This window comes from Leopardus geoffroyi, chromosome A1 (assembly GCF_018350155.1).
Source record: "Leopardus geoffroyi isolate Oge1 chromosome A1, O.geoffroyi_Oge1_pat1.0, whole genome shotgun sequence".
Taxonomy (NCBI): Eukaryota; Metazoa; Chordata; class Mammalia; order Carnivora; family Felidae; genus Leopardus; species Leopardus geoffroyi.
Genome location: NC_059326.1, coordinates 116,380,122 through 116,395,499, shown reverse-complemented (window position 1 = coordinate 116,395,499; position 15,378 = coordinate 116,380,122). Strand labels below are relative to the sequence as shown.

Below are 15,378 nucleotides of genomic sequence, written 5' to 3'. Positions count from 1 at the left end.
CTATTCTAAAAAAATGCTTGAAAAAGATTCTTTGGCTGGTAAAATACAATCCAAGGAAAGCAAAAAGAGTCAGACAGCCTACTTCATGGTTAGGGATGAAAATTAGTGATAGACCATTATGACATATTCAAAGTGCCGAATTTCCTCATCAGTGCAAAAGGGCTTCAATTTTTATTAATATATTAAGAACCCTTAAAAGCTATGGTCAAAACAACAGAGAAAATCAATGTAATAAGAAACAAGGGTGCATGGGTGGCTCAGTCAGTTAAGCATCGAACTTTGGCTCAGGTCACGATCTCACAGTTCATGACTTCAAGTCCCGCATCAGGCTCTGTCCTGAAAGTTCAAAGCCTGGAGTCTGCTTCTGATTCTGTGTCTTTCTCTCTCCCTGCCTCTCCCCTACTCATGCTCTGTCTTCTCTCTCTCTCTCTCTCAAAAATAAACATTAAAAAAATTTTTTTTAATTTATAAAAAAAAACAAAATTCTATCTCAATAAGGAATTTATACAACGCATTGAACAGTGATGACTACTTCCGTCAACATATGTGACTTTTCATCATACACACATAAAATATCTCTGGAAGGATACAGGAAATGAACAGTATTGATTGTCAATGGAAACTAAGTGCCTATGGGACACTTCTATATTTTGTGAATTTTGAACCCTATAAAGAAATCACCTATTTAAAACTAAGAAACAAATTTTTCAATCAATTATAAACTTTAGTTATACAATAATTTAGCCACAATAATGAGGAAAATAACTAATTGGCCCAGGACCAACTACTCTTCAGTACAGCAGAGATATCATAATTAGCAAGGCTGTGTACCTACCACACTTCTTTAGGTTGGTTCTATTTATTTATTTCTTCTAAAACAGATTCATTGTGAGCATAACAAAAAAACCATGTTCTATCTCATGTCCTTGGTATCCTTTCCTTCCATCCCTTATCTTCAAGGTGGCAAATATCTTAAAGTAAAATGGCATTCTAAATCCTTTGTCTCTCATTGAACAATGTCTATATATACTTGAAAGCCAAAGCTGTAAAAAAGAATCCTATGCAGAGGACATTTTGAAAAGTTTTAAGGTATATAAGATGAGAAGATGTAACACAAGTTTATCTTGCTATTTGAAATAAACGTCAACTGTAAGAAAAAAAGAAAGTATTTATAATTGAATAATTCCAAAGATAACTGGAAAGACTTCTATTCTTGAGCAAATAGCTTACTTAAAACAAAAATCCACGTCAAGGAAACTCTTCCTATTTCTTTAACAGTTTTTAGGATAAAATATTGATAAAAGACTTAGGGTCAAAGAAATAATGATTTATCATTATAATGCCAGATTTTCCTTTATTGGCATAGTTTAAGTTAATTGTGTATTTTAGGCATTAATAGCTTTTATCTAGTAAGATAATCTATACAATATGTTATGGCAAGTTAAATCTGCTATTAATTAAAATTAACAACAAAAATAATGTTGAAGGTAATTCAAGATACATCTAATATATATAAATATTTTAAGAGAGAGAATAATTTATATAACACTTATCACCATTACCAGTGATGGTTTATAATCTTGAAAATTCATTTTCTTTGGGGCATCTGGGTGGCTCAGTTGGTTAAGCTTCAACTTTGGCTTAGGTCATGACCTCACGGTTTGTGGGTTCGAGCCCCACATCAGGCTCCACACTGATAATGCAGAGACTGTGGAGAATTCTCTCCCTCTCTCTCTCTCTGCTCCTCCTTGGCTTACATGCATGTGCACATGCGCCCTCTCTCTTTTACTCTCAAAATAAATAAACTTAAAAAAATTTATTTTCTTTAAGGATTTCATAGCACTTTATACATTCTTGGACTAACAAACCACTGAAGATCATCTAGTCCATCTAATTCCTCCAAATAGGTAGTTCACTTGCTCTTCAGAAATCACAAAATTAATGTTTATTTATTTTTGAGGTTGAGTGAGTGCAGGGAAAGGGAAGAGAGAGAGGGAGACAGAGGATCTGAAGCAGGCTCTGTGCTAACAGCAGAGGGCCCAATGCAGGGCTCAAACTCACAACTGTGAGATCACGACCTGAGCCCAAGTCAGCTGCTTACCCAACTGACCCACCCAGGCGCCCCAGAAAATTAGATTTCTTAAGCCAGGTTGTTAAAGATCATCTGGTCTACAGCCCTCATAAAAAAAGGAAAAGGAAGAATAGGAGGAGGAGGAGGAGGAAGAGGAAGAGAAACAAAGAAACCTAGAGAATTTAAGTCATTTGCCCAAGGACACCCAGCAGAGCCAAAGAAAGAATATTTACATGCCTTGGTACAAGAGTCCAGAAAATAATACTAAATTTCATTTTACAAACGAGAAGATTGAGGCAAGTGTTTGCTTATTGTATCAGTGACTTGATGGCTATAATGAAAACTTACATGCACTCTCTAATGTTCCATAGCATAGCTCTTTTTAAACAACTAAGAGTAGCCTTTGTTACTCATTAGACCTCCAGTCACATACAGGATTATAGGATGCCTTCCATAGGTACTTCTTCCTAGAGTAAGTTCTACTTTTGAACAGCAATGCTGGCCTATAAAATGCTAAGTTGGGTCACTAAATCTCTTTATATGAACATAACTAGAATGTACTTACAGTTCCTATTATCTGTATTAGTTGTTTATTATAGGAAGTACTCCTTGAGTTCAGAACTTACTGATCAGTTATACTACGATATAACTCTTCTAGAAACGAAAGGCCAAGGAGCTGGAGACAAGAAAGAAATACTTATTTACCTGATTTATATATCACTCTTTTTCCCATTCCAAAGTTGGCCTTGGTGGCAAATACACGTGAAGGAAATTCTACAGATGACAATTACAACTTATATCTTACAAATGTGTCAAAGTTTTAATACTGAAATGAACATGTCATGATGAAAAGAAAAAGATTCTATCATCTTCACAAACGGTTTGAAAAACATAAACACCAAATCAAAACACCTCTGACATATTAGCTAACACAAAGTCAAAATTAAAAGCAAGCCAAGAGGAAAAAAAAAGAAGCAGAGTTTTATAATCAAATTATACTATTGCATAGTTAACAGCGCAAATTCTCCACCTTAAACATGAAAAGTAATAGTAATGGGAAGACTGTGGTAAAACAAATAAAGCCATAAGTGCTTTAGCTGAAGCTGGATACCTACAGAGATGAGAACAAGTATGAAATACTAAAACTCTGCCTTCTGGTCTAACGACCAGTAGTCGGGGAGAATGGCCTAGAGTAATAATGTAGGATACCAGAGCAGTGTCAAAAAGACTAGAGGAGTTAGTCAATTTCAGTTATTAAATGGTGTTATTAGTAATTTCTGATCAAAGAGTTAGGTAATAAATGTGCCAGGACATGAATAATATAAAAATTTCTTTTCAGAGAAACAAGATTAAGTAGTTTCCAAGGGCAGTTTTTAAAAAAATATTTCTTTTAAATTTTAAGTGATGCTAATGTGTTTTAATATAAACTTTCTTACAATGGGTTTACATCATATACCTGTAATCACATCAAATACTAAACACAAACATGGGCCCAATAAACAAAGATGGTATGCAGAAAAAGAAAACATTGTATATTTCAATATACAATTATTCCCATTACTGTGGTAATAAGAAATACAAACACCAGGAAGATATGGATTAGATGATCTGCTCAGAGATCTCTCTACTTCTAGGGTAGTTAAAATGATTCTCCTTGTTAAACAGGAAGAATTTTCAAAAAATTCTGGAATCAATGGATGATTTTTAATTTAATTTTTGATTTTCAAAAAGAACATTTTAAGTGGCCTATTTAAGGATAATAAAAAGTCTAGGTTTTAAATAGATTATTCAAACGTATTCAATTATGAAAAAGCTAGACAAGCTACATACCAATCCACAAATTGATATGGATGAATATGATGAAATATTAAATGTCCTTTTTACTAGAAATACCCATAAATATTTTTAATTTAAAATATTTTTTTAAACTAGGAAAAGTGATGTTTCAAATAACTAAGTTTCAAATTAGAACATGCACATATTTTGGAGGATCTACCTGAAAATGCTCAAGTATGCCATCAGCTCTGGCTGAGAAAGTTTTTAAAGCAGTAAATAAGAAAATTTCTAGATTTCCTTTAACATTAAGCCCTCAATTATATCTACTAAACATTTAGAATAAAAAGCCCTAAAACTTTTCAGTTTCATCTCAGGCTACAATATAAGAAAACCAAATTGTTGCATTAAATTTTTATAAAACCAAAATTAATATGCTAACTGATTCTGGTACAAGATATTTTAATGAACGGGAAACAGTAGCTTTTAAGCTCTTCTTTAAAAACTGTAATATCAAAACCTTAAACTGTGGCAAAAGTTAGGCTCCAAAATCTAACAAAGCATAGGGGTTTTTTCAAACTGTGTTCCAAAGGTTGACTTGTATATCTTTATTTAAAACTGAAGGTAAAAATAGTTGCCCTCAAATGAAGGTTCTCAGCCAGCCCCCACACACCAAAATATTCATTTAACTTAAACAACTAGCAAATCTAGGTATCAGGAACACAATTATGGGATGCCAGGAATAGAAGGGGAGTGCAAAGTCTTCCGTCTGCAAGCCAATAGAGGAAATCAGTACAGTCCAAAACACATGCTAGGAGGTGGCAGCAAAGAAGGGAGGACAAGAGAGAAACTACTGCCTTGCAAGGTTCAGCTAGTAAAAATCATCAGTCATTTTTCCTCAGGATTCGCACTGATCTGCCTGCTTTACTCCCTTCTTATTTTTGATTATGTCCTGTTTCCCCCACTCTGGCTTATATAGTAAGGCCTGAAATCACAATTTACATATAGGTTTTAATTAGCAAATTTACTATACTTTCCCATACTTGCCGCATTTTATATAAAGAACAAGTACTGCTTCTTATTAACCAAGAAAAGAACTAGTATTAACATTAAAATGTCTTTCCACAGACAGCAAAAGCATGGAATGGGCAATATATTTTTAAAGTTAAAATCAATATGTGAAATTATTCAAAAGAAAAAAAGTTATGCACATGTAGGTATTAAATCTTAACAGTATTTATAATAGTGAAAAATGAAAAGCAAGTCAAAAGTTCAATTTAATAAGTGAATATTATGGGTCATTAACTTAACAGAAGAGTTATAAATATAGAGACTATGTAGCAATATGGAAAAGATTATGATAGAATGCACAGTGGAAAAAAATAGAGAACTATATTACACTATGGTTATAATTACACATAAATATAAATGCAAAGACAGATTGCAAAATAGAAAAATAAAGTTATATTAGAATAACAGTATTACCTTTCTACTTAACTTATATATATATATATATATATATATATATATATATATATATATATATATATATTTATGTTTATCTGAGCCACTTCTTAATCTTACAGTTTGAATGTACAGGTATGATAAATTCAAATCTTTCTATCTGCTCACTTAATGTAATTGTCCTGAGGAATTCTAATCACACCCTATTTATGTAATTACAGAAGATTATAAAAGTGAAACATTTAAAAATATTTCATACCAGATTTTTAACTCAGTTAAAATCCCATAAATTTTGCTATATATTAGATTCTATTTGACAGTACCTCTTTTTACTATTTAACATTTCCATAATAATTCATAATAAACAGATTAAGAAAATGACTGCTATAGAAAAATGGAAGGAAGAGAGAATTCAGAGGATAAAAGTATTAAACTTTGCATATAGCTTTTATACTGTATCCTATTTCTTTATTTCAAATGATGAAATACTTCAATTTCTAATTTTTATGGATGACCCAAAACAAGTGTAAAAAAGGAAAAAGATATAGAAAGAGGGCAGAATATTAAGATCTACTTAACATATCATTCTGCATAATTTTCAAGCAAAAAAGGTACACCTCTCAGAAATTCTAACTGATGGGGCAGATCCTGATTACTGAGAATGAATACTAGTGTTATCAGTATAATATTTAGTATTAGTAGAAATGATAATAAATAGGACAATCATACTATGCATTTATGTTAACCCATAATTATTTTCCAACAATGTTCTCAGGTATCTATGTGGGAATGTCTATTATTAGAAATGGTTTAAAAGGCAATATTTGCATAGTTTTTCCAAAATAACTTTAATATATAAATTCTCTAAAACACTCATAGTTGTGCATATCACACATAGATTTTTAAGAAATATATAAGGAAATTCAGGGAGGGGTGTCTGGGTGGCACAGTTGGTTAAGCATCTGACTCTTGATTTCAGCGCACGTCATGATCCCATGATTGGATTCGGGAGATCAAGGCCTACAGTCAAGCTCTGAGCAAATAGCGCAGAGCCTATTCGGAATTCTCTCTCTCCCTCTCTCTCTGCCTCTCCCCAGTTGATGCAGACGCATGTGCACACTCGCTCTCAAAATAAATAAACTTAAAAAAAAAAAAGGTAATTCAGGGAGAAACTCTAGAAAGCAGTTTAAAGTACCCTCACAAAATGAAAATTAGTCAAAGCACACATTTCAGGAAGAAGCAGTCATCTTTAAAGTGAAAAATTATGTATAATTTTCCACATTTGCAACAATTATTGCACAAATGAAGTTGCCATCTAATTTGAAATTTTGAAAAACCAAAATAGAAAATACTAAAAGAACAAAAAAGAATAGAATACTATACTAATGTTGTTAGGAAGAGGATAGTAGCTTTGTTTTTATATGTCAAACTAATTAAAGAAACAAAAGAAATCACTCAAAGTGATTTGATAGGTTATTCTATTCTGTAAACATATCGCTGAATTTATGATATGTCTAATAAAGAGCCGTTTAAAAAGTTCGGGAATGACAAACGAGATTGGAGTAAGTGGAAGAAACCAACTAATAGTTTTACCCAGGAAACAAAATGACCTATTAAAAACTAAGTACTTTCAAATATATTTAATAAATGCAACAAATAGCAAAACTCTTTTAAAAGTTATTTTCTACAAAGTATGCAAACTATTGATTTCTTTTACTCGTGTTTTCTAAATGTTAAAAATAGATGTAGCATCAACATTCACAAAAGAAATTTGAAAATTGTATCTTACTAAGTCAGCGCCTGCTTGAAGTAAAACATCTGCAACATCCGTATGTCCATTTTCACAAGCATAGGTTAAGGCTGTGTCTCCTGTTGCTGTTGTAGCATGAACATTAGCACCTAGCAAGCAAAAAAACCAAACGTTTACTTCATAAACTGTAAAATTATATTAAATGGTTAAGTTTTATAATTTCGTGAAATTGATGAATTCAAAATATGAAAATATTAGAAAGTATTTTAAGTATCCTAATTTTCTTTTCTTTTAACATATTTTTTAATGTTTATTTTTGAGAGAGAGAGAGAGAGAGAGAGAGAGAGAGAGAGAGAGAGAGAGAGAACACAAGTGTGAGAGTGCGGGGGGAGGGGCAGAATCTGAAACAGGCTCCAGGCTCAGAGCTGTCAGCACAGAGCCCCACGCAGGTCTCAAACTCACAAGCTGTGAGATCATGACATGAGCCAAATTCAGAAGCTTAACTGAGCCACCCAGGTGCACCTTAATTTTCTTTTCAATCTGCTTTGTAAAAATGCCTTTGAGCATACAGAAAGGGACTAAATCAAATTATTTTAATATTAGTTTATGTGCTGCTGAAGCACATAAAGCAAATTATTTTAAAACATAGTAATTCCCCTGTATGTCCCCAGTAAGATACACTCCAAGTGGAGGGGAGAGGAGAGAAGAGCTGGAAAACCAAAAAATATCAGTTTTCAGAAATCATATTGGTGGTAGTGTTGGTTTGTACTCTGAAATAGTTCTGTGGATATTACGGTAAAATCAAATGAGCAATCCTTTGGTGAGGAGTGAAATTTTGGCACGGTTGAAAGAAAACAAAGACCGAAGATTGTTGAGGTTAAGTAAAAACTCTATGGTTCTGAACTTCAGGCACTGACATGAACTGTTTAAGAGTTCAATTTATCCGTAAGAAAAATAAATATTTCCTAACTCTGACAAACCACAAAGTCCTAGAGACAATGACAGACCAAACAGAAACAGTCTCTAGCTTACAGTGTGGTCTCTGCTACCTACTATTTCCTACAAAATGAATTAGGGCTTTTTAGAAAAATGATTGGTACCAAGACTAGGGCAGAATCTGTACTGAGATGTGTCTGAAATACCTCACCATAGCAGAAACCAAGGAAACTATCAGAGACTATATAGCGAGGTCACATCAAAAGGATTTAGGACCTAACCTCACTGACCAAAATTTATCAAATGGTCTCACCTTTCCACAGTTTTTGCTTCTAAAAGAATAAGGACTGTGATGCAGTACAATCCATCATATATGTTTAAACTCGAAAGTTCAAATGATGTTCAAATAAAAAACAAAAAACCACTTCATTGGTCACCAATGAAGGATGCTAGGGGATCACCTCATTATTTTGGAAACTGGTAAATAAAAGGGGAAAAGATTAAACTGCTGTTTTCATATGATTTATACCTAAGGGTAACCAGATAGGTGATGAAGGGAAGTTTCTCTTTATGGACATATTCCAGCTATTAAACAAGTAAGGAATAAAAGAAGTGAGAACATCACCACTTTGTAACTCCTAACGAATTAATGGATATAAGCAGTGATCATTTATGGCTAACAATATCACAAAAAGAGATAATCACACATTTACTACCATCTGAAGAAAGTATACAAATACTACCTATGAAGCAGTCTAGTAAAACAAACAAACATGTCATACCCAAATTTTTTCTATATCTAACTACTACTTTGAAGGAAACCCAAGAGGCAGAAAAACAAGTAAAATAAAATCATGGAGATACAATTAGCAAAACCCATACTGTGGGAAGCCTAAAGGATTAACATTCCATTTCTTCAATCAAAACTTGCAAGGAAATAGAAAGATGGAAGAGAAGCCTGGAAGGGGAGCCCATAGACAAAAGAGACTTAAGAGACATACTGATCAACAGTTGTATAAATCTTACTTGAATCTTAATTCAAAAAGGCCATTAAACATACATACTCACATTTGTAAGAAAAATGTGAAACTGCTTAGACATTTAATGATACTAAGGAATTATTATTTAAAAATTTTAGGTAGGGGGTGCCTGGGTGGAGCTCGGTTAAACTCAGGTCATGATCTCACCATCCTGGGAGGGAGCCAAGCTGGTATCAGAGTCTGCATTGACAGCATAGAGGATACTTAGGATTCTTTCTCTCCCTTTCTCTCTGGCCCTCTGCTGCTTGTGTACATATTCTGTCTCTCTCTTAAAATAAATAAACTTAAAATAAAAATGAAAATAAAAATGTTTCTGTAAGTATATATGGTGACAGATGTTAACTAGACTTAGTGTGGTAATCGTTTCACAATATATACAAATATCAACTCATTCGGTTGTATACCTGAAACTAATGTTATATATCAGTTATAGCTCAATAAAAAACAATTTTATAAAAATAAATGGGGGATATGGAGAAAGTATAGATGAAATGAGACGGCCATAAATTAAAAATTGGTAAAGCTGGGTGATAGGTTCTAAGGGTTCATTATACTATTTTCTGTGTTTGAAAAAATGCCATAACAAAAAAGTTCTTAAAAAAAAAAAGGTTCTTGAATTTTTTAAAATGGTATAGGCAATGTATTAAAATATCTGTTGGGTGTTTTTTTATTACTACACTCTAAAAAGAACTTCATGTAAGTTAAGCACACTCTAATCTGGAAAAATATTTTTTTTAAATAGTGATCATATAAAAAATTGATTCTCAAACCCTGAGATAGTTCTGGAAACTACATACTTCAAATTACCATAAGTAGCTAAATATGAGACTCCATGGTGGTACAACAGAAAAAACAATGTCAGGAGTTCTAAGTTTAAATATTGTCTGTCACTTACTTATTAGGTTAGTTACCTTAGGGTAACATGATTGAGCACTGTTTCCATATCCATAAGAATGTGTTTAATATTTCTTACTATACCAGGACCAATGGTAATTAATAGAGATAACATGAGCAGATGATGTGATCTCTGCTCACATCACTGAGCAGAATGTCTGGTGTTCAATAACTTCTTAGCAAACATTTATGCCTTCTTTTAAAAGCCTCTCAAAACAGCAAGACTTTACTTAGAGGGACATGGGAAGACTATAGAAAGGTAACCACTGGTAAGGACTCCTACAGGGGACACAGACAGTTACTGAAAATGATGGAGGTATAATGACTGATTAATGCATACAATAACTTCAGTGATTAATAACATTTGAGTGCAAGAAGAGTTCAGCTTTTAGGTATGATTGATTTGTACTTTTGTTCAAAATCTAAACAATCATCTGACCCATTAACAACGCTAAGAAATTATTTCAGTAATAATTCAAAAAAAAATTGCAGCTGAGCTGTAATGAAATTAATGTTAACAGTGAAAGGATGAATAAAGTAATAAGGATGAATAAAATTTTGCTATATATTTTATTTTCCTTTACATATTAATTTCTTTAATATATCAAGTTTTAAAGAATATATCAGACATGGATAAAAAAGAAAAATTTTCTAAACAATATATAAAGGTATATATCTATCTGTATCAAATTTTTTTCTGGTATATTCTTATTTTGCTCTATAAACTACAAATACTTTGTTCAAAACTACTTATCTCTTACTAATGCTCAACAATGTATAAAACACAAATTTTTTTTTTTATTAAAAAATTTATTTAAAGTTTATTCATTTTTGAGAGAGAGAGAGAGAGAGAGAGAGAGAGAGAGGGAAAGAGGCAGACACAGAACTTGAAGGAGGCTCCAGGCTTCACATTGTCAGCACAGAGCCCAAGGCGGGGCAAGAACCCATGGACCCCGAGATTATGACCTGAGCCAAAGTCAGATGCTCAACTGACCGAGCCACCCAGGCACCCCTAACCACAAATTATTTTAAAACTAAGTACTTCTGCCAAAAATTAAATTCCCACTAGTTCTTTTTTTTTTTTTTTTCTTTTCAGAAGACTTAGAAATGTCAAGAAATCAATAGGCTTAAAAGTATCAAATTATAGGGGTGCCTGGGTAGTAGCTCAGTCGGTTCCCGACTTCAGCTCAGGTCATGATCTTGAGGTCTGTGAATGTGGGCTCTGTGCTGACAGCCTGGAGCCTGCTTCAGATTCTTTATCTCCCTCTCTCTCTGCCCCTCCCCCGCTGATTCTCTGTCTCTCTGTCTCTCAAAAATAAATAAAAACATTAAAAAAAATTTTTTTTAAGTAGCAAATTATAGTCAGTCACTTAAACATCTGACTTTAGCTCAGGTCATGATCTCAGGGTTCATGACTTTGAGCCCAGCATCATGCTCTCTGCTATCAGCACAGAGCCTGCTTCGGATCCTCTGTCCTCCTCTCTCTGCCCCGCCCCTACTTGGGCGCATGTGCACACACTCTCCGTGTCTTTCAAAAATAAACATATTTTTTAAAAAGTATCAAATTATAACCTCTTATAATGTCATCTCCACCTCCATCTCTCCAACAGAGACTCGGAGAAGCTAACTTTTCCCTTGCAGAAAGAAGCCTCAAACCATTAAATGGAAAGAGAAGGTCAATGAGAAGCCTATGGTCACTAAACAAACATTAATAACAATAAGAAAACGTTTTTAAAATGACATTTTGGGGGCACCTGGGTGGCTTAGTTGGTTAAGCATCTGACTTCAGCTCAGGTCATGATCTTGCAGTTCCTGAGGTCGAGCTCTATGTTAGGCTCTATGCTGACAGCTCAGAGCCTGGAGTTTGCTTCAGGTTCTGTGTCTCCCTCTCTCTGCTCCTCTCTTCCCCCTCTCAAAAATAAATAAACATTGGGGCGCCTGGGTGGCTCAGTTGGTTAAGCGTCCGACTTCAGCTCAGGTCACGATCTCATGGTCCGTGAGTTCAAGCCCCGCGTCGGGCTCTGGGCTGACAGCTCAGAGCCTGGAGCCTGCTTCGGATTCTGTGTCTCCCTCTCTCTCTGCCCCTCCCCCGTTCATGCTCTGTCTCTCAAATAAATAAACATTTTAAAAAATAAAATAAAATAAAATAAATAAACAAACAAACATTAAAAATGCCTTTTTTCAGGGCACCTAGGTGGCTCAGTCAGTTATGCGTCTGACTACTGGTTTCGGCTCAGGTCATGATCTCTCAGTTCTTGAGAATGAGCCCGGTGTCGGGCTCTGTGCTGACAGTGCAAAGCCTCCTTGGGATTCCTTCTCTCCTCTCTCTGCCCCTCCTCCCATTTGTGCTCTCTCTCTCTCTATCTCTTTCTCAAGATAAACAAACTTTAAAAAAAAAAAAAAATAATAAAAATGACATTTCAGAGGTTTAGGAGCCCAAGAAGAGCAATTCATTTGTGGAGCTAGCTTTCACCTTTTGTAGATATAAAACAGTAAGTTTCATTGATAAAGTTACAAAAGCTATATAAAAAGCCTTTTTTTAAAAGGCACTTTTAAAGCCACATACCGGCAGCCAGTAAATATTTAACCAACTCGAGGTGTCCCTCCTGTGAAGCTTCCATTAGAGGTGTGGAGCAGCCAAGTTCTATATCAGCCCCGGCCTTAATCAAGAAGTCTGCAACTTCAGAAAATCCTCCACAGCAAGCCAAAGTCAGAGCAGTTTCTTGGGTTTCTTCCGTCTGGGCATTTATATTTGCTCCTGAGAAAAGCATAAAAGTTTGTAAAACTAGCGGCAAAAGACTTATAATAAAGATATTGCTCTAAACAGCGTTAATGATCTCTCCCAGCTTCTGGGATTCCTTTCAGGGCATGGAAAATTTACTTTATCATCAATGCAAAAAAATATGTTAGTAGTAGTAAACTTGACTGATGACACAAAACATCCAAAGGAAATAGATCTTTCAATTAAAGAAATAAAACTACTTTACCTTGTGCTAAGAGTAGTGCCACCATCTCTTCGTGTCCTTCCCGAGCAGCTTCCATCAAGGGAGTGTATCCTTCATCATTAACCTCTTCAAGATTTGCTCCCCTTTCAATAAGTAGAGCTGCCAATTCAACGTGTCCTCCACAGGCAGCTAGCGTCAACGGAGACTCGAATGAATCTGCAGGCATGTTCACTTGAGCACCACTATCCAAAAGCAAACGTGCTACCTCAACATGTCCATCCTGCAGATTTTCAGAAGTAAAACAAGAAGAAACGTTTTTTGTTTGGTTGTTATTTTGAGTTTTTAAAATTGGAAGAACAGAAGAGATTGAGAAAAGTCAGAAAGGAAGAAAAGGAGATGCACCTTAGATATATATATACTATTATGTCCAGCTGAGAAGTGAGCTGACTTTATCAAAAACTCCATTAAAATTACTTTACCTTAGTTTTGAGCAAGCCCAAATATTGAAAAGAATCAGACTTATGACATATTTACAATTCTAAATAATTTCAAATTTCCACATTCATTGAAGTTCAAAAAACTGTTAAATCCATAGTCAAGAGTAATAGTACCTCAAACAATTATTGTTTATACAACTGCCAGGTAAAATATACCTATACCCTCAAACCTAGGTGTCATGTTGAAGCATATAAACTTTGTTAGATCTGTTTAAAAAACAAAAACTTGGCAAAAAAAATAACAATAAATTCTATGAAGTCATTACCACTAGGGATTATGTCACCAAGGAAAACCCCTGTGGTCTGATAGTAACCTATAATTTGCCTCAGCACTAGCTTGTTACAATGAGGCAAAGAATTTTACAAAGATAAAAAAATCAGTATCAATTCACTTGTAAGTAATATTACCATGGGTCCATCTGCACAGACAGTAACGCAATTAATAAGTCACTCTCATGGAGGGTATTCATTCTACCCCTCTATCACCATAAATATCCTTCTTTAGTTTCAAATTCTTTACTTCAAAATTTTATGTAGGCCTTAATTCTTATTGTGCCATATAAAGTCAAATGCTGTGTTGTTCTGTATTTCAAAAATGACCAAAATATTGCTAATGAAAGGCAAAGACTGAGTATAAAAACAAGGTTTTATAAGGTTAGGCAATTCTTTTATTAAAGAATTAATTAAAGAAACCTTAATTAGGTGTGCCTGAGTGGCTCAGTCGGTTAAGCATCCGACTTTGGCTCAGGTCATGATCACACAGTTCGTGAGTTTGAGCCCCATGTCAGGCTCTGGGCTGACAGCTCAGAGCCTGGAGCCTACTTTGGATTCTGTGTCTCCCTCTGTCTGCCCCTCCACTGCTTGCACTGTCTCTCTCATTGTCTCAAAAATAAATAAACATATAAAAAGTTTTTTTAAATGATAAAAAATAAAAAATAAAGAAACCTTATTAAATGTTAGATTTCAGTATCCAACAAAAATTTCATTATATTTAACTAAATGACTAGCCCAGCTTTAATCACTGTTGACATGATGTCAAAAACAAATAACTCGGGGCGCCTGGGTGGCGCAGTCGGTTGAGCGTCCGACTTCAGCCAGGTCACGATCTCGCGGTCTGTGAGTTCGAGCCCCGCGTCAGGCTCTGGGCTGATGGCTCAGAGCCTGGAGCCTGTTTCCGATTCTGTGTCTCCCTCTCTCTCTGCCCCTCCCCCGTTCATGCTCTGTCTCTCTCTGTCCCAAAAATAAATAAACGTTGAAAATATAGGAAAAAAAAACCAAAAAAACAAAAAAACAAAAAAAAAACAAATAACTTGGCATTAAAATTTCAGTTCTACTAAAACAAAAATAAAACTAAAATTCTATCTTTACTATTAAACACTAACCCTTCAAATATATGTAAAATAATACACACACGCGCACACACACACACATATATATATTTTTTAATATGAAATTTATTGTCAAATTGGTTTCCATACAACAACCAGTGCTCATCCCAACAGGTGCCCTCCTCAGTGCCCATCATCCACTATATATATATATTTTTAAGGTAGGCTCCATGCCCTGCACAGAGCCCAATGCTGTGATCAAATTCACTACTTTGATCTCAGAATCTGAGCTGAGATCAAGAGTCAGACACTTAACTGACTAGGCCAACCAGGTGCTCCTAAAATAAAACGTATTTTAACCAAATTACTGCATTAAGTTATTTAGCATTTGAAATACATTTCTAATTTAAAAGAAAAAAGAATTTATGAGTATTCACAGATCAGGGAACTACTGTTGTGTATAGCTCCTCTAGCTCCCAATAGTTTTGTGTGAATTTACTTCAATTTCTTCATTGACTCTGCTACTCTGCTGCCATATCTTGAGTACATATATTAAGAGAAAAATTACCTAAGCACTTTTTGCTTTAATAAACAATATTTATTTTGCCAAAGGAAAATATAAGAAGTAAAAACAGAATAATCCAATCTCAAAGGTCTAATATCATTATTAGAATTTTTTT

General features: G+C 34.3%; 1 protein-coding gene across 6 annotated transcripts in view; it reads right to left on the bottom strand.

Annotated features, from left to right (window-relative positions):
• Window positions 1–15,378, bottom strand: part of LOC123604490 (ankyrin repeat and KH domain-containing protein 1) — a 136,867-nt gene that overhangs the window by 63,437 nt on the left and 58,052 nt on the right. For 5 of the 6 annotated variants that reach the window (XM_045490660.1, XM_045490665.1, XM_045490676.1 and 2 more), the window contains exons 8-10: window positions 12,916–13,153; window positions 12,495–12,686; window positions 7,098–7,207 (exon numbers count right to left, since the gene is read on the bottom strand). In XM_045490660.1, the coding sequence (XP_045346616.1) occupies window positions 7,098–7,207; window positions 12,495–12,686; window positions 12,916–13,153 (540 nt within the window). The remainder of the gene's footprint in view (window positions 1–7,097; window positions 7,208–12,494; window positions 12,687–12,915; window positions 13,154–15,378) is intronic. The other variant, XM_045490704.1, reaches the window with a different exon arrangement.